This window comes from Pinus tabuliformis, chromosome 1_2 (assembly GCF_031772625.1).
Source record: "Pinus tabuliformis cultivar Carrire ecotype Pingquan chromosome 1_2, CPIR1, whole genome shotgun sequence".
NCBI lineage: Eukaryota > Viridiplantae > Streptophyta > Pinopsida > Pinales > Pinaceae > Pinus > Pinus tabuliformis.
Window position 1 is genome coordinate 389,973,939 of NC_142298.1, and position 24,297 is coordinate 389,998,235.

The following is a 24,297-nucleotide window of genomic DNA, read 5'->3' on the forward strand; positions in this document are numbered from 1 at the left end:
TATCAACTATGCTAATGTACATAAATAATTTGGCATGGTCAATCCTATGAACAGGTTAGAAGTAAATAGTGTTGGTGTTGACTGCACAAATATGTTGAAACCAAAGATTGTTGATGTTCACAATTCTCCAAATTCAAAGAAAGTAGATGCTGCCAGGGTAAATTTTCCAGGGGAAGATGGCTTGGAGGATGATATGCCAAATGTGACAAAAGGAAATGGCATGGGTATGCAGTCTTCTGAATGTAGAGGATGTCGTTGTAATCTTGGAATTGTTTCTGTTGTCTGGAGACTTTTTGAACTATGCTACAATAATGATGTCGGAGACATGGTTGGATATTTTATTGCAAGAGTTGGCATTGGGGATCCATCGAAAGGGAGAGAAAAATCAAAGAGATATTGGTTGCAAATTGATTATCTTCTAATTGCAAAAGCTAAAATAAAATGTGTTTCATACTTCACTTTTTTTTATATGTTGCACCATTCTACAGGAATATCTGAAATTCTGGCATTGATATGCAGGTTCTGGATTGCTTGAGGGCAAGCAATCTCGAGAAGGGAGGACTGTAATGTCCCTTTCCAAGAAGATCGATTTAATTGTTCATTTTCACTTAGAGAAAAAGCAACAACAAAAGGTGAATGAATAATTAGATTAAAAAAGGGTTATAAAAGAGAAAACCCATGGTATTTTGATGACCCATGGTATTCTAAGATAAAGTTATAAAAGAGAATTGGAGCCCACTTTTGGGAGGATTGGTTATTGATTTTTGATAATTGTTTCGAGAGCTCTAGTAGTTTATTGTGTGAGGGAAAACCCTTGTAGAAATCTCAGTTTCGGTGTTAGAAATACCCTAGTCGGTGGTGATTAGTTTCGATGGTGAAACATCCACCATAGCTAGTCAAGAGGGAGAACCACTTCAGGTTCTTCACTGATGCACATCAGAGAAGAAGAATCAAAGATTGAAGTCTGGAAGAAAGGTCCAATTGCAGCAGTACGCATATCTTCAAGCAGGACCAATTTATTTGTTGGAGGTCGAAATATTTCCGAGGAGGAGGGTTGAATTGCTAGAGGGCCAAATTGCAATTGCAATGATGAGATCACAAGTACCGGGCCTTTTTCTTGGAAAAGGCTGTGTTGATTTAAGGGGGAACCAGCCAAATTTTGCTAACAGGTTCCACGAATAATTGTGTAAATTTTCCCATAATTTATTAATAAAATTGGCCGGAATTTTGTTGTGGAAGTTCACTTGGGAATTACAGTTATTGACTCTTTATTTTTCTTGTATGGATTTAAATAAAAATGTGTTCTCCAAATTTTTTCTGTTGAATTTAATTAAATTTTATGGCAAAATTATTTCTTAAATTTTTCTAAGGAAATTTGGGAAAAGTTTGGGAGGATTACAAAATAACTTAAAAGGGAATATTACAGCCAGCAAGTCCCCATTAAAGTCCCCAGCAGTTGAAGGATGTTTCCTATGATTTCTAAATTCCCTGAAATGTCGGAATGGGAGGTACAATAGTTTTTTTGGGAGGGAACAGCTCCCTGTGAAACATATATTTACTATCCAGAAGAAACAATTTCTAAACTAAAGATATCATAACAAGATCCTAAGACATTACCCACGCCAACTATTCACTCTATGAAATACTCAAACAATCTCTAAATTTAAGGAATGTATTAAAAAGAATCCTAAAACAATGTTAACATGACTGGAATGTGGTCAAATCGACAATTATGGTTTGAATGCATGCTCAAGTAAAAACAATGTGATCATTTACTGATGCAATAGTGGCAATGCAAATGCAACATGTGGAGCAAACTAATTAATGCCACGAGTCTTAATGAAATAAACAAGAAACTAGTGCAAAGCTAAGCAATGATTGGCACAAACCATTCCTAAGTGGCTCTTTGACAGGAACTCCAGAAACATTCATGACTTTATTGCAGTTTAGGCCAACATCTTTTCTTCCATTGATGGCTGCAAAAAATTGATAATATATAGCAAGTCAATTAACAGATTCAATGCCAATGACTTTGATTATGTACAGAAAGAAGAGTATTAATTTTAGAATACACAGAAATCTTCTCATCTCCAGTAGGAGATAGCTTGATAGACTGACTTCTAAGCCTTTTAGTTGGGTACCAGGAAATTTTGAGTGTGTACTTATTGCTTCTTGAACTGAAACTCGGCTTTCCAAGACTGATGCTGATCCATTTGAATTAGTCATGCATGACACTGAATTTGTCTGGAAAACTTTTGGCTCACCCACCTCAACAAAATATCCCTCCAATTCAAGCGTGCAGTTGGTTTCAACATCTTCATCAGAACTTAGATACTTCTTCTCTAAAATATTTCCATCTTCACTGAACAAAATTGCCTAAATCATAAATCACAGTCACACTGAGGTTATATTATGTTCACTTCCATTCATCATAGAAATACCGACGTAAACTAAATTCATTGCTAAAATGGATTATGCAAATTTATGAAACCACGCCACTGCATGGGCAAGGCTCAGAGAAATAGCAAGACACTCGGGCATTGACACATCGTATATTTATGAAACAATTTGGAAACTGCCTAGCATATGCAGAACATACCACTTCCTTCTCATATTTCTGAGCAAGAAGCTCAAGAGGAGAAGATTGCCATATTAATTCATAAAATATGTCAGAATCAGATAACCAGTAAGCCATACAACAAAAGTGAAATGTGCCCCTTCAACTACAACGAACAAACAATTTCAAAACGCCAAACCGGTGAATCTCGTATTACTACAGATACTAATTCTGCCTAATATAATATTTTTACAGTGCCTGGAATTAACAATATTTTCGCAATGCCTTCACTGACTTTGTTTCCATTAAAGTTTCCAATTTGTAACTGTCGTAGGTCTCTTTTGCTTCATTAGATTAAAATGATGGAAATAGTAAGACCATTCAAATGTTAATAGGAAGCAAACAATGTGGCATTTCACATCAAAAACAATTTCCAGCCAGCATGTATAAGTTAAACGGGTACCGCTTCAGGCAATGGAGAGCACGTACCCCATGCTCCCACGCTCCAGGGAGCTTGGGAGCTGGTAGGAAACACTCCAAATCGCCAAGAGCTTCAGTGGTTACTTTGGAGATTTTCGGGAGCTTCACTGCAACAAATTTTGACGTTTCAGGTACCTATTTTGAGCATATTTTCACTTTTCGAGTGCCTATTTTGAGCAGATTTTCATGTTTCGGGTACCTATTTTGAGCAGGGAAGGTACCATTTCTTTATTTTCTAAGTGATACAAAACAGGTCAGGGGGCTAGACTGCATGAGCTCTGTAAAGCGACAGAGACATGGAGATGTAGCAAATGTTTCAACAAAATATAGACAGTTGCCAGTCATTCCTTGGCAGCTTCTGTTGCAAATCTTGAAGTTCAACAATTGCAAATGAAATAAGTCTACTCTCTTGAAGCCTATCTTGAAGCTTTAATGATAAGATTCAACGAATTACAGTGATGGTCAGAAAGAGAAAGAGTAGCATGTTAGTCAGTTTCATTTTATAAATTTCCAAACTTGAATTTCGAAGTTGAATATAATATAGTGTTGCATGAAATCACATAATAATCGAGTAATAAGTTATAACAGCTTTTTTTCCGGTTTGGGGGCTCCTCATGTTTCTTTGCTGGGAAGGAATTTGATCGGCAAATTGTTGATGGATTAATATTTTGATTTTTTTCGGCAGTGTTGCAAAGTTCAATCTTTTACATATTTCTTTGCAAGATGGAATCCGTAAGATGGAATTTGATTGGCAAGTTTTGGATGGAAATGAATTAATTATTTTATTTTTATTTTTAATATATATTAAATTTTAATTTATTATATTATTGCCGCTCCCAACTTGATGTTTCCTGTAAATTTGGGCAAAGCTTCTAGCTGTGTCGGATACTTGTTCCCCCGTACCCAAAGTACCTGCGTACCAGAAACTCGTGCAACATAGGAAAAATATTTGAAACGAAAATTACAATACAAAGAAGTTAAGGCAACAATTAAAGCATAGACAAGTCTCACAACCATTGATTGTAGTGTAAGTTAAAAATTCTAATTCAGTTTGCATACCACACCATATTGCATTGTTAAAGTGAATATGCTTTTTCTCATTGTATGCTAGCAGCTAATATAAAAAGCAGATTATGAAAAGAGCACATCGGTTATGCAAAGAAAAAAATAAATGATCAAGCATTGTAATCCACGAAGGAGCCTGCAATTAAAGCAAGTGCAAACTCTGTGAGTGTGTGATGCATACATCATAGATCACGGATCACATGGGAGAAAGGGATAACCAGTTAGCAGATTTTATTATAATGATTTAGCAGTACAATAACACAGGACGTCTATGTCTCTCCACTTTTAGATGAAAATGTAATTATACAGCCAACTAAACATTTAGCAGCAATTACATAACTATTTGTGCAAATTCAGCTAAATAGAACAGTCCGTGAAGCAATCAGGTTGACATCATCTGACTGGTTTGGTATGCTTAGTTAGACAACCACACAACATCCCCTCCTCCCAACCCGAAAGCCATTCTCCATCCTTGAACAAAATTAAAATGTTTTTCAAATTACACTTGAACAAAAATAGCATATACAACCTAACTACCCTTTTACAAAGTTATCTTCAGGTTCAAACGGAATTAGCAATAATCTATACATTAGCTGTCTTTTACTAAAAAAACATAAGGATGTCCACGGTAGGAGATTCAGGAGTTATCCATACTTCGACTTACTTCTCAAGCGGTACTTCTACAAGAATCTTCTACTACAGCTTCAATGCCTATTTTACAAAATCTTTCCATTTTACAGCTGTAATTGACAACTCCATAGAGATTTAAACTTGCTGCAAACTGTCTAGTTCTTCAATCTGCCATCATTTGTTGAACTTGATGCAAGGAAACAGTAGAGCCTACTCCATCAACTTCCTTTTACTTGAACTTGTGCCCTAGAACCCCCATTCCTGTCACTTGTGCCAACAATCTGCCTTATCAAATCTTTGAATTAGATCAAAGACCTTCTGTTCATACAATTATTCAATAGCTATAACAAAATACTACCCTGAGCATAACTTGTATTGTGCATGCCATACTAACTAAGATTCTCCTGCAAGCAAAATCTCTGCCTCAACAAACGTTACCAAAGTTTCTTCCATGACCTACGACTTGGTCGTAGTTGTATTTTGTTGTTATTTGACAAGAGCGGGCAACGAATGAAAATATGTGGCAAGGGCCCTGTTTCTGTCGATTGAATTTTATTCTTTTATTTTGAGGAAAAATTCGAATTTCTCTTAAAACTCCTTTTTTCTTAGTCCAAAAAATAATATTTTGGACTTTTATCCTCAAAAAATTCAATTTGACTTGACCACCAAGGTCCAAAAGATCAATTTCTCTTAAAAAACGATTTTTTCCTTGGTGGAGGACCCTTAAATTTAATTCCTTTTGGAACCACAAATTTTTTGATGATTTTCCACTTGGAAAGAATTTAGTGTCTCTCGAATTAATTTTTGACTCAAATTTAATTAATTTTCTGGCTACTTATTTTCCTTTTATTTTTGCCAAAAAAAAATTAATTAAAGGACTCAAGAGGGAAATAAATACTTTTCCACCCTCTAAGTGTATCTATAACAAAATAATTTGGCCATGGTGTCTAAATAAGTAACCATGCACTAAATTATTTTTACATCAAATATTAGAACATCAACACTTACAAGGGGAAATACACATTTCACATAGACCCTCAAGACTTTGACCAATTTTGCGACAAGACATGATCCAGTATGAAAAATACATAGACTCGATAAACACTAGGACTCACCTAAAACCTTGTCAAAAAATTCCACCATAGCTTTGGGGTATATCTGGGAGAAAAACTCTGCCAATTATCCGTGTTTACAAACACACATAAATTGAGGAGATTAAAAAACTCCCTAGGATGAAATCCTTTGAAAAGAATCATAGGCTTACCTAGGTCTTATTACATGGCTTAATAGTCATACTATAATCATTTACAATAAACTTGCAAAATCTAGGATTACAATAATGAAATTTGAAGCTAAATGATGACAATGATCTTAAAAAAAAGTGTCCACTGCTTTGTACTTTGCTTCTCGATCTGTTGACATGTACATGGTCAACAAGCACCAGTGAAGAGACACGTCCATTCGCAAAGGAAAACCATTATATAAAGAGACTTCAACCTCTTCCTCAAGGCATCATTAGACCTCACACAAGAAAGACAATTTTTGGGCATCCAAGCGAAGGAGAAGAAGGACGAATTCATCTCTAGCATTTATCTCTCTCTCTCTCTTGACCTCAAACATGTGAATTTCTAGACAGTTTCTTGGCAGGCTGAGTTTCTAGGCATATTCTAGGAGGTCGAAATTCGACCTAGGTAGGTCAAAGAGGGCCGAAGTTTGAAGGACAAAATTTGACTTGACTTGATTAGAGGGTTGCTTGACCAGGTTTGACCATAGCTTGTTGATCAGTTTGATCTCATAGTTGACTACCAACATTGGATGTATCTCTTGTTGAACTGAAGATTTTCTCTAAGGAAAAGGTTGTTGCGTTTCTCCCCCAAGTGGGTTTTCCCAGAGTAAATTTGTGTGTTCTCATTGTGCATTGTGATCTCTATTGTTTAAGTTTCTAATTCTACTTAATTTAGAAACCCTTCATGCACTTTTTCTGATTTATTCCTACCTACTTGTTATTTTTCTTTAACAAGTTATTTACAAAGTAAATACTGAAAATAAGCACTAGTGCATGCTCAACATATTACAGATCAACAACTAAAAAAAACAAGAGCAAACACACCACATGACACAATTATTTTTGGACCAATGTCCCCGGAAAAACCCAATGCAAGAAAACCGGTGCAGCTATCTAAGGGTTTTCTTATTCAGCAATATCAAAGTACAATCTGGGTGCCGTAACTAGCCTACCCAATAGAGAATTTCCTTAGCAGTTGTACCTCATAGTTTGAGAGAAATCTCCTGGCTGAAACCCCGGAAAACCCTTCCGGCAGTTCCTCAGCACAAAACTGCTCCTACAACCCCAGCGTCTGCCCAATCTGGACTGCGTCAGCCCCTCTCTGTCTCACACTGGCCCTGCATCAACCTTTCTTGGCCTGCGTCAGCCCCAGGAGGCCCTGCGTCAGCTCTGGGAGCCTCTGCGTTAGCTATGTTGGCCCCTCTGGTGCTCTGCGCAACACTTGGTTGCCTCTGCGTGGCCCTGCGTGAGCCCTTGTTGGCTCTGCGTCACCCTCCTTGGCTGTTGCGCTGCTCTCCCGACACAATCTCTGCCTTCTCTGTTTCTCTGTACTCAATGCCCCTCAGCTGCTCTCCCGATCACTGATTCTATCTCTCTTAGCAAACCTCGCTCTAGAGAATAGAATGACTGATCATCTAGTGTGCTCTCCAAGTGACCCTCAAGCCTCCTCTTATACTTTTCTTGTTGACATCTCAACGGCCGAGATTAAGTCCCTAATCAACAGCTAAGATTAGTCTAGCTTGATCCATGTCTTTTGGACCACTCTAACACTGATTCATATTAATACACATTAATATTTTATTTCCCTAAGTTGAGACTTAGGGACTCCATTAAAAATATTAATTATTTTAATATCTCCTGATTTGTTTAGAATCTGCCCAAACCCTTTCTGGGTATTGGAGATCTCATGTGCCCCAACCTCTCCACCAAATTTCGTGGCTAGAGCACATCCGATGCTACCCCAAATCAACACTCCCTCTTAGCGAGGACTATGCTCTAGCAATACTCCTCACTGAGTATTACTCTGATCATCCGGCATCGGTACCTGTGCTGATGCTAGGCCTTCCTATCCAACATCCTCTGCACTGCTGCATCCTGCACTGCCACTATTGCATATGTACGACAACTCCCTCTGCATGCGTGCTGTTGCTAGTCCTTCCTCCCAACACTGCATCTGCACTGCACCTCCTCTCATCATGTTGCATCGTGTTGCCCACTGCTGCACTGCAACTCAGTTACTGAGAAGTAAGTAACTGATCTCCCAACTGACCTCCCTGTTGGGATAGAAACACCCACTAATGCTGAAGCTCCCTCTGCCACTGACAAGTGCTCCCTCTCTGACCTCTGCATTGCTGCAACAACTCCCTGCATCTCGCACCATTGCACACCTCTTTGTGCCATCCTGCACTAGTGCAACACTACTGTGCCTCTCGTACTGTTGCAGCCTGCTAGCTCTGCGTTGTCTCGGGACTCCTGCACTGTAGCTCTCTCTGCCGCTCCATCCACATCCGTCTCTACCCACCCAGCTAGTGCTACTACTCGTCGGGGCTCCCGTAGCAAGGTCTAATCCAAGAGGCTAGGTACCTCAAGGATCCTACCCCTCATCGCCTGTAGTCTTCCTGACTACAGCTCGATGTCTCCCCACTTCCGCTCAAGTGGTGCATGTGCACTTATGGCACAATCATCGTCTGTCAAAACTTCCTTCTCTGCCCGTGCTGGCACTGCCTTAGTCTCGGAAGACTCTCCCTTACTCTTCTTCCTTGGGCATTGGGTCGCATAATGACCCATCTCCCCACAATGAAAGCACTTGTTCTTGTTGAGATCTTTCTTCTTCCGCTTTCCCTCAGATGCTAAGGCCACATCCTTCTCCTCCTCCTTGACCTTGATCCCTTTGCTGCTGCTACTTGTCTCCGACTGTCGTCTGATCTCTTCCTGGCAAAGAGCTGCCCAAATCTGATCCTAAGGTAGGAGAGTCCCTCTGCCCAGGATGCTCTGGACGAACCCTTCCCACTCTTCTGAGACAGCGTTCAAGGTTGCCCTCGCCATAAGCTCCTGATCTGGAGTCACTCCTATAGCGGTCAATTGGTCTTGGATCTCATTCAATCCTCCAAGGACGGTGTCAATCAACTGACCCTTCTTCATCTGATACGACCTCATATGGTTCTCGAGCAACATTCTTCTCTGCACAGAAGTATGATGGTACAGGTTCTTGAGAGCCTCCCACATCTCAACTGTCGTTTCCTTCTCGGCTATATGTGGTACCGCAAGATCCTTGACCCCGTCAAGGATAATGCACTTGGCCCTCGCCATCACCTCTTTGTACTTGTCGTTATCATTGGGTTGATTGGGATAGCTATAGCCTTCAAGGAAAAGTTCTTGACACGATTCCTATCAAGCACTGATAAGGTTATGGCCTTCCAAACTATGAAGTTCGATGCTCCGTCCAATCTATCCTGGTCTCTTACCCTGTGTAGTGCCATGACGCTCCTCTACTTCCCTCCTGAAAGTTCTCTGTTCGACTCCTCTGAGTCTCTTCTTCTCGTCTGGAAGCTCTCTTTTGGACTCCCTCTAAGTCTTGATTTCCCTCCTGGAAATCCTTCTGCCTCTCGTCGAGATGCCCCCTACTCTGATCGTCTTGTGCAACTGCATTGTTGATCCGGATTCCTCGGCTAGAAACCCTCTGTAACAATTCCTCTGGCCTTGCTCTGTCAGGTATTGTTCTGACTACAGTACCTCACCAGCTCCACTCTGCAATATTTCTGCAGCCTTCTAGACCCCAACAACTGTCTCTCTGTGAACTGCGTCAACCTTCTCTGCCCCACGTTGGCTCTGCGTCACCCCGGATGGGTCTGCGTCAGTCCTTTGGCCCTCCGAGTCAGCAACGTTGGCCTCTCTGAGGCTCTGCACAATTCCCAGCTTCTTCTACGTGGCTCTAGCTGGCTCTGCGTCACACTTCCTGGCTTCTGCGCTACTAGAAACAGCTTCTGTCACCTCGGGGCAGTTGTTTTTTGTTGCTATTGCTCCGCTCGGCTGATGTCTCTTAGTCCTCCTGTGATCTGTAATCACGCTCTAATACCATGTTGAAGTTTCTAATTCTACTTAATTTAGAAACCCTTCATGCACTTTTTTTGATTTATTCCTACCTACTTGTTATTTTTCTTTAACAAGTTATTTACAAAGTAAATACTGAAAATAAACATCAGTGCATGCTCAACATATTACAGATCAGCAACTAAAAGAAACAGGAACAAACACACCACATGACACCATTATTTTTGGACCAATGTCCCCGAAAAACCCAATGCAGGAAAACCGATGCAGCTATCTGAGGGTTTTCTTATTAAGCAATATCAGAGTACAATCTGGGTGCCATAACTGGCCTACCCAACAGAGAATTTCCTTAGCAGTTGTATCTCACAGTTTGAGAGAAATCTACTAGCTGAAACCCCGGAAAACCCTTCCGACAGTTCCTAAACACAAAACTGCTCCTGCAACCCCAGCGTCTGCCCAATCTGGACCAATGTTTTAAAACTCCAACTCGGCCGAGGATCTACTCCGACTCGGTATCGACTCGGCCGGCTCAATTTCAATGACTCGGTCGTTGTAAAAAAATACATTAAATATTTTTTTTTTACAAAAAAAAAAAAAAAAACATAATTTTAAAGATTTTTATTCATGTTTCCAAACACACAGCGTTATAATATAGATGGAAGACAACATATGATCAAAGTAGGCTCATGAATATATCCATTATATCAAAATGGCACCCACTGCATTGTCCAATACATACACGATGATGATATAGAGATCAAAACAAAAACACATAACCAAGGAGGCTAGAAATGGCCTCTACAACAAAAGTCTGTGACCAGTACTACTGGCTACTGCTAGAGTTGCCAGCATCATCTAGCTCAGTGTCACTTGGGAGCGGGAGCGAAAGGGGGGAGCGAGAGCGAAAATGGGAGTTGGAGCAACATTTTTAGAAGCTCCCGGTTTGGGAGCGAATCCCGAAGGAGTTCGACAACCAATGTCACTAACATCAAGGTACATAGAGGGATTGGTGCTCTTGATTAAATACGAGTTCCATACCCTAATACAAGACAAAATTCAATGGAAACATTGCAATCCCCCAATCCTGAAATGCTGAAAAACTAATAAGTCTGCTGGATTTTGAATGAAATCTAAAATTCTACTTTCTCCATATGAAATCCAATGAGGCCGGAACCACTCTCAAACATCCTGAGTCATTTCATGGTAATGTTAAAAATTTACGTAAAGGGATGAAAATGAAGATTAAGGAGAATGTCACTTTTACTTTAAGAATTTAACATTACCATGAATAGCATATCAATACTAGGGATCAGAGTGGGTTAAATAGGGTTTGGGAGAGGGGAATGGACCCCAAATAGCACTTAACCAATTTTTAAAACAACTTGGAGTCCCCAACACTCAGCAAAATCTTAAAAATTTAAAAATATATATAAAAAAATGTTGTTTTGGGGTTTACTGGTCGCATGAACTGACCCGACCGAGTAGTTACAGATCTAGCCGAGTCGGTCGAGTTATGACTGACTCGGCCGAGTCATGCTATAACTCGGCCGGGTTAGTCATAACTTGGCCGACCGAACCGTTTTTTTGCCGAGTTGAAATTTTTTTTTCCGGCTCGGACCAACTCAGCCGAGTCGGTTCCGAGCCAGCCGAATCTTAAAACAATGATCTGGACTGCGTCAGCGCCTCTCTGTCTCACACTGGCCCTGCGTCAGCCCCAGGAGGCCCTGCCTCAGCTCTAGTAGCCTCTGCATCAGCTACGCTGGCCCCTCTGGTGCTTTGCACAGCACTTGGCTGCCTCTACGTGGCCCTGCGTGAGCCCTTGCTAGCTTTGTGTCACCCTCCTTGGCTTTTGCGCTGCTCTCCCAACACAATCTCTGCCTTCTCTATTTCTATGTACTCAATGCCCCTCAGTTGCTCTCCCGATCATTAATTCTATCTCTCTTAGCAAACCTCGCTCTAGAGAATAGAATCACTAATCAACTGGTGTGTTCTCCAAGTGACCCTCAAGCCTCCTCTTATACTTTTCCTATTGACATCTCAATGGCCGAGATTAAGTCCCTAATCAAAGGCTAAGATTGGATCTGGCTTGATCCATGTCTTTTGGACCACTCTAACACAGATTCATATTAATACACATTAATATTTTATTTTCCCTAAGTTTAGACTTAAGGACTCCATTAAAAATATTAATTATTTTAATATCTCCTGATCTGTTTAGAATTTGCCCAAACCCTTTCTGGGTATTGGAGATCTCATGTGCCCCAACCTCTCCACCAAATTTTGTGGCTAGAGCACATCCAATGCTACCCGAAATCAACATCTATTGTCCTTATTCTTTTATGGTTGAATTTCTAAAGTGTAATTGCTTAATGATAAACTTGAATTGTTAAAAGAAGATCTACATCATTAGAAGTAATTATCAGTATTTCATAAATTTGTGCTTGTATCTATTGCTCTTGAAAAATCAACCTAATTGCAGAGCTTTGGTGAAGGAAAGGACAATGAGATCACACCTGAAGAGCTTTGGTTAAGGAAGAAAAGGCTTAGAAGACCACTTCTGATTGCTTGTCTATATCCATGGGATCCAGTTAATTTTAGGTTAACATTTTCTTTGTTTAGGACAGTTACTTCAGAATTCAATATTAGCCCATATACCAATCGATTTCATTTCCATTAGCAATCACAAGAATCATTATCACAATGACAGTAACTGAAGAAAGAACATAAATGATAAATGCAGAAGACAAGCCAAGACAAGAGAACACAAGGATATGGCTCAAGCCAGGGAAAAACCCTATTTGAGAGGGAACCTACACATTCATCCTGAAATGATGGAGCTTGATTGCTCCCTACTGCTAATATACAACGGCGGATATCAGCATGTGCACAAATAGCTTACTGAACAGCTTCTTCAATCGAATGGCTCCATAGTAAGCCATGCTTGCTGCTTTATACAATCAGACTCAATGGAGTTCCTAGAGAAACAGACTTCAGTCTTTGATTCATTCACGATATAAAGGTGGATCTCAAGAGATACAACACGTAGATGTGCCTTTTCATTCACCATACTGTCAATCCAGCAATTTCCAGTAGTGCACTTCAGACCATAGATAATAGAGTCACAGAGATATCTCAACAAGCAACTATCCAATATATGAGGCTTATCCATAGATCGACTCAAAACCTTTAGACATATGATAGGTGTTTATTAAGAGCGCCAAGGATCCCACAAGAAATATGAATGCAGACCAACAGCTTCTAAGTGCAGGAAATAGTGCAACATGGTTAGGTCTTCCATCTTGACTTTAATAGTCAACTTCCTCTTACATTGATAAACATGAGCGTCATCATTTGTTAAGAAAACATCACCAATTACTGTATATTTACACTCCAATCGACATATCTTGTCCATTTGTCAACACATAACATCGAGATATCTGCACCCTGTCCCTTTACTATCATAATCATGTAGCTTACATGCAGCCTCTAAGGTGAGAGAGATTATCGGAGTCATCATATCCAACTGTCATAACTTGCCTTTATCAAAAATTATTGGGCAAGAAAAGTCATCAGGGATTTTATAGCTCCCTCTGAAGCCTTGCTTCAAGTGATCATCTAGCCTAAAATCATAAGCTTCAGGTCAAAGAGGAATTATCGCAAAACAATTGATAGATGACTGCTACCAACGCATCAAATTACCCAATCCATGATTTCGCATTTAGGCATCAATATCTTTCTTCAAGGCACCTCTTGTTTTCTTGCTCATTAGGGTTGTTACAAAGAACTGCTTCAAAGTGCTATGCACTTCTCCCAATTGCCAGACTTCCAATGGTACCCAAAGGTGCCAAAATGACTGCTACTAGTTTTTTCGACAAGTTTTCATCAGGTGTTAGGCATCTTCACACTGTCCTTTTTAACAGTCTTTGACCTTTGATTAGAGCCTCAGACTTTAATCTATAGAAAGCTCAGAGTAGAGTTGTAAACTTCACTGAAAAGATCCTTTCCAGAGGTACTTATTATACTATTCTTCCCAAAGGAAACACCAACAAATATCATTTACATTCAATGTTATCACTTCTTCTATCTCAGTTACAACACTTCAAGAGATCCAGACTTATTGGAAATGAAACTGCTGAAGATGAGACAAAGTTCAGAACAATTACTACTTTAGGATTGGTTGTTGCTACTAGGTTTATCATTGAGATCTAAGACACTGCAAAAGTCAATGACATTTCTTAACACTGAAGTCAGAGGATCTTTGGCATTCAAGATTTCAAGATCATCATAGAGCACCCTCAGGTTTGTTCCTTTACTCCAGAAGATTTACACCTCTTCATAAGTTGTCAGGCACCTTATGGGTATGCATCTGACCTTTCCAGCACTGGCTAGTGCCAGTGAGGAGTATGGCTACAAGGATCACTGTGTTCTTTAACTCCTTAAGGCAGTATTTTTGTAGCACATGTGCCTGCAACACACCTCTTCACACAGCACCAATGATCTGTGAGAACTTATGGCTATAGGTGTTGAAGAATAGCATTTTCTAAGAAGAGGTCGCACCAGACTTAGATCTGTCTTGAGTATGATCAAAACAGCGTATGCACAACCATGATGCCCTGTAACAGAATTTAAATAAAATGCTCAGACGTGCCTTGCGGATTAACCTCAAATCAATGTTCCACCAAGTCTCCGGGACGGGGAGACGCGGGTGCGGGGAGACGCACAAAGGGGACGTGTGGGAGAACCCTGAAATTTTAGGGAAATTTAGGGGAGACGGGGAGACGTCGAGGTATATATAATATAATTTTTAATTATATATATTATATATATGTATATAATTTTGAAATTTTCATGTTCATATTCATTGTTCAATAATGCTAATTCATCAAGATTCAATAATAAAATTCAATATGAAATATTCAAATACAATGTACATTGATCCATATCATTCATCATTCATCAATCATCATTCTATAATTTACATCATTCTATAATTTACTGTTATATTGAATCATTGAGCTAAAAATTAAATTGAAAATTTTGAATACATCATTCATCATTCTAGTCTTCTAAATTCTAAATTGAACACTAAATTCAAATTTTCAATTTATATAACTCAAAGTTTCAAACTCAAAAATAGTTCAGAGTGAAGAGTCGGTCATCAATATCTAGTGTCACAACTCAAATGTTAAAAGTTAAAACTTAAAAGTAAAAATGGAAAATCAAAATGAACACTGAAAATAAAATCAACTTCAAGGACTCAATCTCAATGATTGGTCCTCTACATCCATCTGCTGCATGAAGTCATCAGGAACATCAATGGGAATGTCGTTATCTGAGTCAGAGTCACTCTCTTGAGTAACCAATGGAACTCCAACCAAACCATGCTGCAACTCATCTGGTCCATCCTCATCATCTATCTGTGCACTATCCTCTAGATCCACATCCCATCGTGTTGCTGGTCCCCTCCGATACTCTGGTGTCTTCCTATGTGCAAGACGTAGAGAACTATGCACTGCAACTAGCTTCTCTGCTCTCCTAGAGGAAAGTCTATTCCTCTTGATAGAGTGGATGAAGCTATATGTGGACCAATTCCTCTCTGCTGCAGAGGAACTAGCAATCTGAGACAATAAGCGAATAGCAAGATGTTGGATCTCTGGAGCCTCATCCCCATGCATGGTCCACCAACCAATGGGGTCAGTCTGGCCTAAATCATTGCGATCTTCCCTTGCATCCGGCTTGTTGAAGGGACCACTTAGACTTGAAAATTGCATCCACTGTCTCCTAATGGATCTCCCTTCTTCTGAACTATACATCTTTGTAATGGCTGCTCGAAATCCCTTTTTGACCTCTGGATCTTCAATGGGAAGAATTCTACCACTTCTTGCCACATACCATTTTGGGTTGAGTGCATATGCCGCCATGTGCAAAGGTGTATTCATTCGATCCCACCTACGCTGAATAATGGGTCGAATCTGAGTCGTATAGAACTCTAAGGAAGGATCTTTCTCACGAATGGCCACCCTTACTTGATCCAACATACTATCAAAAGTCTCATAGATTTCTCCAAGACTAGGAGAATCTGTGTCAGTGTAGCGAATGACCTCAACTACAGGACGTAAGAGTGACACCAAATAACCACAATCTGTCCACCAATCATTATCCAATATCTGAATCCTGATTTTCTTCCCTTCCTCTGTCTTGGATTCTGCCCATCTGTTCCAATCTGGAGTCACAACCATGGCCTGCAATGCTGACTGCACCTCCAACATCCTCTCTAATAAAAGAAAATAACTAGCATATCTGGTATCAGTAGGCTTGAGGAATTCCTTCCTCGCATGAGACCTGTACATGGCTAAGGAGGTGTGGTGATTGCAAATAAACATTTGCACATTTCTTGCAGCTGTCACCAAGTTAGATACCCACTCAATTTTGCCAATGTCTTTCAATGCATTATTGAGTGCATGCACACAACAAGGGGTCCAGAAAATATGTTTGTATTTACTCTGAACCATTAATCCTGCTGATCTACACACTGCTGCTGCATCTGTCACAACCTATACAACATTTGTAGAGCCAACCTCCTCTATAGCATCACGAAGAAGCTCAAATTGGAAAGCTGCATCTTTGCGCTTTCTAGAACAATCAATAGCTCTAAGAAAGAAAGGCCCCTCTCGGCAAGTGACTATGATGTTGATGAGTGGACGTTTGGCAATGTCTGTCCACCCATCCATAACAATAGAACAACCTTCCCTCACCCATGTCTGCCTCAAAGTTTCCTTTTGCACATTAATATTGGCCACTTGCCTTTCTAATATCACTGTCCTCAACTTATGTTCACCTGGGGGCACATATGAGGGTCCTGCTGTTGCAATTGCCTTGACCATCTCCTTGTAGTAAGGAGAACGACTAACATGGAAAGGAATTCCATTGGCAAAAAGAAATTTGCCAATGGCATCATCTGTATCATCACGGTTCAACTTACTGTACATCCCTGCAAGAGTTGGTCCCACTGCACAAGAGCGGGAACCCTTAGTCCCAATATGAGATGGTGGAGGCATATCTTTCTTTGATTTTCTTCTTGAGCTTGTGGCTTCATTAGAATTTTCTTGAGGCTGGGCCATGACATTTTTGCTTGAGAACATGCCCTTTGCATCTGCTGCCATTTGCATTCTCAAGAGCTCTGATTTTTGCAGCAGTGTTAAATGTGAACATATGCTAACCCCTTTGCCACCTACACCCAAAAGATGCATCCTGAGACGACTATAACTCCCAGCCCAAGAATGGGCACAAATGTTGCATTTCCAATGGCGTGTCCCACCTCTTGTGCTTCCCGGTTTTGGTTGGGTTGAAGGGCCAGTGATTTTGGTAGCATATAGCAAAAGAGGTTTGCTTGGATTGAATGTCCCCTTTGCATATTCTGCCAATGACTTTGATGGGGTTGCCGTTGGAGTCGGTGAAATGACATTAGCACTAGCTGTACTACTGAAATGGGTTTCATTCCTTGTTGGTTGCGTTTCAGTTTGAAGAGGACTCCTTGTTTCCGTTTGAGAATCATATTCATTTTCAGTTTGACTGTCACTGCCACTTTGGTCGCTGTCACTCATTTTGCAAATAGTTTATTTTGCAGATTTTGTATTATTTAATGCCCTGCAAGAAGGGTTTGCTTTAAAAAAAAAAAAAATTTAAACGGTGAATTTAACAAACAATTTAAATTTTACAGTTCTGAGTTAAAAAAAAAAAAAAAATTAACAGTGAATTTGACAAACAATTGAATTTACAGTTCTGAGTTTTTTAATTTTTAATGACATGTAAATGAAAAAACTTCAAAACTTTAACACTGAAACAGTGAAAAATTAAAAAAAAAATTAAAAAAAATTGCAGTCAAACTCACTGTGTACAGTCTGGAGCAGCTGCGTGGAAGTTTGGACTTTGGAGCAGCTGCGTTGCATTACACTTTACACTGTACAGGCTTACAGTTACAGCAAATATTGAAATATGCCGGCTGGGTGGAGGACCATGGTATAGCAGCAATGCTGCCTGCGTGGAGGGTTTGGCACAAGTCTGTTAAAACAATTTAATAATTAATAACAGCATTAAAATTTAAATAATAAATTGCCAGATTAGTGAAGGCTGAGAAGCCCAACGAAACCACCTCAGAAACCACCTCAGAGACAGCAAAAAATCCCACAAAATTACTTCACAAAATCAGTAAATCACCTCAGAAACGAATTCCTCCGAACGTCCTCCTCTGTTCAGTGTTAAAACTAATTCCTCCGAACGTCCTCCTCACAAAATCACTTCAGAAATGAATTCCTCCTCTGTTCAGTGCTAAAACTTAACATCTGTTGCGTGGGACTGTGGGAGAATGTCGCTGCCGGCGTGGGAGAATGGCGCTGCCCGCGTGGGAGAATGCCGCTGCCGGAGTGGAAGGATTTCGCTGCAGCTGTGGGAGAATGCTGCTGTCGGCGTGGGAGGATGTTGCTGCCGGCGTGGGAGAATGCTGTCCACGATTTCGCTGCGGCTGTGGGAGAATGCTGCTGCCTCAACCTAACAGCAACCTGAACCTGTCGCTGCCTGGACTGCCTGGAGTATGCGCTGAAGGTTTGTTCAGAACTCAGAAAATGGAAGAGAACCGAAAAAATGCGTTGAACAATGAAGGGTAATGCGTTTTCATGAAAGGCGGCAAGTCAAAACTAAAAAGTCGAATTAAGTTTTAAGTTTTTAACCCTAACTTACTTTTCAATATTAATGTAATTTTTTATTTGTAGTTATTAATTTAGTTTATTTTTATTTTTTATGTTTTTTTAATAAATGAATTTTCATTTTTTTTTTATTTTTTTTTTAGTTTATAAAGGGTAATTAGACAAAAATGAAGGGGGACGCCCAGAAGAACCCCATTTTCGGGGGGGACGCCCAGAAGAACCCCATTTTCGGGGGGGACGCCCAGAAGAACCCCATTCGGGGAGTCGAGTCTCCCACACTGGGGAAACGCACCCCCTTGCGTCTCCCCGAGTCTCCCCAAAAGGGGGACGTGGGGAAACGCACCCCCGAGAGTCTCCCCGTCCCGGGTGCGTGGGGTGCGCGAGGTGCGTGCACCCCACCCTGGGGGACGTGTCCCCGTGGAACACTGCCTCAAATTGAGCAAATTTATTCATGCTGGACTTAAACCACCTCCAGGCTACAGGCTTCGATTAGATTAGAGATTTTGTTGCAGATTTATGCACAGATACACGGTGATCCTCCTTTCAATGTGACAATCCACTCATTCTCAGATTATACTTTTATGCTACTATCCAAAACTGAAGAGCAAGGTGATGAGCCTTAACTGATGATCCATCGTCCTAGATCTCCTTTTCGCATAGAAGACTCAGCTCCTTTTTCTTTATGATAGAGGCTTGAATGCAATTGTGTTTAAAACAATACGAGAACTATGCTTCTTCTTTTCTAGCCTCTATTTATATGGTGAAGATTTTGAAATGAAGCTCAAAATATCAACAGAGAGATACAAATGTCAACATACTACCCATGGCCATGACTTGTTCACAACTTTGATTGTGAACAAATCTCATCATCAAAATTTCCATACGATACTATCGTCAATAATTTGCCAAAATATCATAACTGCCTCGGACTGCAAGGATGCCATTCCAATACTTCTTCTAATGCAGACTATATGTATGTATATATGATGATTCCAATATTGATATGCCTGCCAATAGTGCTCTTTATCGTAGAGGGACAAGAAGCCACACATACTACAGAAGTGGTGTAGATATATATAATACCATAATGTCTTCTTATAACTAGAGTATCTAATGCATACAATGAGGATCAACTTACACTGCTTGAGATGATATCCATATACATACAATTCGGAAACCATACTCTGTTTTCCGCACGTTGTATGTCATTTACATAGACATACTTTCATATCTCTGTATCAATGTGCTGAGGACTCGAACTTACAAAGAGATGTGATAGGTGCAGAACCATACAAGATGCTAAATAGTGATAGGATTACATTTGTAATGCAAAGTCGTATACAAAGAGATCGAGTCAACTATATTATGTCATATACAAATTACAAAAGGGGACGTGCTATATGAGATTAGGCAATACCATTTACAGAGGGACCATGCCAACTGTGCAATGCCATATAAAACATGGTTACAGTTACGAGACAAAGATGTGAAGATGAGATATATTCCATGTGTAAATTGCAGTGAGAAAAGTATAGTCGAAAAACTCAGAGCCAATACAAGTCATCTGAAAAATTCTGGAGTCATTATAACCATGTGAAGTACGAGGATCTCAGAGCAACATCTCCTGCATTATCCTTTATGGGAATACACGGCCTCATTCCAGCTACATGCCTGATGATTCGGTCCTCCAAAACAGGTACTTTAATCCTTCAAACAAGGCACCACAGTGGCTCGGCCCTATCTCCAAAGTCACAAAAGGTTTCCATTTTCAAAGCTAAATATCCATCCACAAACAAATGCACAGAAGTGTCAAACTTGACCAGAAATAAAGAGAATTAGTCCTCCGAAATAAGCACAGAACTGTTGTTACAAACTCCTTGATTAGGTTTTCAGCTTAGACATAGTGATCATGCCCAAAATTTGATTTAAGGTCTCAAGGAGCTCGGTCTTGGGAGTGCTTCTAAGTTTTCAAGTGATGAAGCCTTGAATGGAGACATGTCAACAAGTTTCTTACTGATTGCATTCTCTCTTGCTTGGGCTTGTCCTCACCTGAGCTTTGATACCATGTTGATTTTAGGTTAACATGTTCTTTGCTTAGGACAGTTACTTCACAATTCAATATTATCCCATATACCAATCCATTTCATTTCCATTAGCAATCACATGAATCATTATCACATTGACAGTAACTGAAGAAAGAACATAAATGATAGATGCAAAAGACAAGCCAAGACAAGAGAACACAAGGATATGGCTCAAGCCAGGGAAAAACCCCACGATGGGCAAAACCCTTGATCAAATCTTCTTATTATTAATATCAAATGTTCAGTAGAGAGAGAGTACAATAACTTAAAGTCAAAATGACTTGCCAATTTGAAGGTCCAATATCACTGCCCTAGACAAGTAGATGGCCCAATCTAAGACTGCAATTCTGGCATTCTGTCATCAGTGATCAGATGGTACCTCCCTGAGCTAGTGCCATGCAACTGATGAAGCTTGGTCTGGTTAGGGCTTCTTGTAAATCACTGTTGTCCCACTCAACTGTTCCAAAACTCCTCATTTCAGTTGTGGCCTTCCTTGGCATACATGATGGTTCCCTTCGCTGGCTCTAAGGGTTGATTTGTACCCTTGTTAGTCACTCCTTATTTGTGCGTGTGTATGTCTGCGGCCCTTTCTGAAGCAACAAGTCTGGAGTGCGGCTTTACCAAGAGGGAGTTTCTGTCTCACATTGTCCACAACCCAACCCACAAATTCGGCCTACCTTTCTGTTCTTGAAATCAGACCTGCAATGACAAATTTACCCATACAAAGAGACCAGAATTCTCCTCAAGACCAGCAGCTGTCCTATCTGAAACATCTCGGCCCTGTTGCAAAAGAATAACCCAAAGCAAGACAACCCTTCATCCTCCTAGAGCTCGGCTACCTCAGACATACATTGGAGCCCTTGGATATGACAAATGAGATTGGAAGACGCCTCTATATATACAAATTGGTGAGGGTCAAGAGACATGACGTTAGGGATTTATGAGCCTACATGGAGGTGAGGCCGACCTTGACAATTTGCATACGAGTGGGCATAAATTCAAAAACACATTTCTCCTTATCCAAATTTGATAATCTTTAGGTCGATTTTGGTCCTTTCAAAAAGAGGAATTCAATGCAATAATCATCTCCATCAAATGAGATGTCCAAAGTGAAAATTGGCCCTAGTTGCCAATTTTAACAGTGCCTCTATGAAATCAGAAAACAAGCTTTTAGGAGCTTCAAACTTCAGGGCTTAGAAGACTAGGATTGACCTTATTCTTGCAAAGAATGATCTCTTGGGTATTGTGAAAGGTAAGGTCACTAAACCTTCAAATAGTGAAGGAAAAGAAAATATGAGAAGGATGAAATCATAGTTATGAGCATCATTGAAGAATCTATTAAAGATCATTTGATTCCTTATATTGCAAGTCTTGAATCTTCAAAACAGATATATGATGCCCTAATTGGACTATATACTATCAACAACATTGGTCAAGCAATGAGTTTGAAAAATGTGCTCTGTGATGTTAGAATGACAAGAAATGACACCATAGCCTCATCTTGCATGAAGATTTCTCAATTGAGAGATCAACTTCAAGCAATTGATGAAGTAATTTCTGAAGAAAGAACTAGTGACTAGAGCACTCAATAGTCTACCAGATTCATGGGACTCATTTGCATCAGGTATATGTGCCGGAAAAGAAGTTCCAAAGTTTGGTACTCATGAATAATCTAGGCTAATTTCAAAAGAAAAGATTCAGAGATCCAAAGAAGGTGACTCTCAAGCATATGTAGCACATTTCAAGAAGACAACACGAAGAAGAAATTTGGATTCCAAAGAAGAAATTAAGGTAGAAGACCTGAAGGAAGAAGACATGCTCCTAAAGGAAAGAATAATATGTCAAAGGTTCAATGCTATCATTGTAATAAATTTGGTCATTATAGAAGCGATTGTCCTGAAAGATCAAATGAGGAGCGTGAAGACAGAAGGAAGAGCAAAGTTTTTCTTAGGTTTGTTTTGGGCTAAACTACACTCCACACATGCAAGGACCTGCTGACACCTATTGCAGACAAGGCCAAAGTATTTCAGTTATTATAAGAAGGCAGATTTGGAAAAGATCAAGTGTATCCTCAAGCTGAATTGAGGAAGGACTATATCCACCTCAAGCGAAGAAGATTGAAGATCAAATCATGTGCTGGGATTTCTGAAATAGGGCCGAAATAAAGTGCAGGTCTGAAGTAGAAGGAAGCCGAAGTTGAAGAGTAGTCGAGAAGGAGGAAGGAGCAGAAGTTTGACTAGTGTTGACTTGGGCATGAAAGAAAAGCAGTGGAAGGGAACTTGTATCTTGGTCTTGGAGAGGCAAATAGGTCAAGGGTCTTGGTATTCTTCAATTGGAGTCTCTATAAGAAGAAGAATTTGTTCAAGTTTTCCTCTCAAGTGGGAGAGGTTTTGGCCCTGGCTGATAGCCTACATTCAGTGTCTCTTGTCTCTTTTTGGTTTATGCATTGGTAGTTGTTTGATGAAAGAACACTATAATAACTCAAGTTAAAGAAGATCCTAATCTAAGAAGTAAAAAGCATTCACAAGCAGTTATCTAATAAAGAGAAATCATCTAACTACAATGCCCTAGATTTCTCAATAGGAAGCCCTAGCCACATGCTCTAAAAGGGTTGATCAATCATCAAACTTGCTTTACATGCTAACACATTTGAGTTGCAGGTCTTTACAAGGGCAAATTTTCAAGTTTTGGGGCTTGCATTGGCCATAAGTGCTTAACTACAAAGCCGCACGCCTAGAAGGCCTAGACTTGCCTTAGCCAAGGGGTTTTGAGAGCATCTCCTTGTTTTCCAAGCTAATCATTTGTTATAGTGAGGTTTGGAGTACGGAGTTCCCAACTTCAACAAGCCCCAAGACAAAAACCATTTGGTTTCCATTGCGTGTGTTGGATGAAACCCCAAAACTCCTTGAGAAGACTTCATCCAAAAGTTTCACAAAGCATCAACGAAAATGGAATGAGGATCATTCAGATCCTCAACGGGTGCTTCATTTCTCCATATTCCATCTCAGCTATTTCTGTTGTAATAGCATATATCATATAATAAAGCTACGTTTTCAGTATTTGTTCCGTTTTCTCTAAATATGCAGCATTTCTTATTCCAATTGTTTCTACAATTTTGTGAAAATTGTTGTTGTTGACAATTTTCATAATTCAAGGAACAAAAATAAATGGAACATTTTATATATCCCGGAATCATTAGAAATTTGTCTATTTGGGATATTACAACCACTCTAACTCTCAACAACAAATCTCTGGGTATATAGGTTGATGAACATAGGTCCACTTGTGCTCTGATACGATGTAGAAAATTTTGTGTCCTGTAGCCCACCTTGGTTTCAATTTGTTTTGCATAACAATTTTAATGCCCACATCCCATGGTTAATTGTTGATATTTAAAATTGAATACAAATTGCAATTAAAACACTAAAAGGCTACCACTAATTTTGCAAATCCGCTGATAATTTCACAAGCATACACAAATTTGGACACTGATATTTTTGGTCAACACATCCCTGGAAAAAACCACGAAAAGAAAACCAGTTTGAAGAGGATTTTATTTGCTTTTATCTCCAAGAAATTTACATAGCATTAATTACACAGAGGTACTTATCTCCCCGTTGTTGTCTCGAAATTTGTGCCAGTCTGGAAATGTGTGCTACTGTC

The 24,297-nt window shown here is 39.8% G+C and overlaps 1 protein-coding gene across 7 annotated transcripts in view; it reads right to left on the reverse strand.

The window, feature by feature from the left end:
• The window catches only part of LOC149206006 (uncharacterized), a 415,715-nt gene that overhangs the window by 318,140 nt on the left and 73,278 nt on the right, over positions 1 to 24,297 (reverse strand). For 4 of the 7 annotated variants that reach the window (XM_089395252.1, XM_089395253.1, XM_089395251.1 and 1 more), the window contains exons 6-7: positions 2,142 to 2,376; positions 1,890 to 1,976 (exon numbers count right to left, since the gene is read on the reverse strand). In XM_089395252.1, coding sequence (XP_089251378.1) covers positions 1,890 to 1,976; positions 2,142 to 2,376 — 322 coding nt within the window. Of the gene's footprint in view, positions 1 to 1,889; positions 1,977 to 2,141; positions 2,377 to 4,756; positions 5,269 to 24,297 lie in introns of those variants that run through there. The other 3 variants (XM_089395254.1, XM_089395255.1, XM_089395250.1) reach the window with 3 other exon arrangements.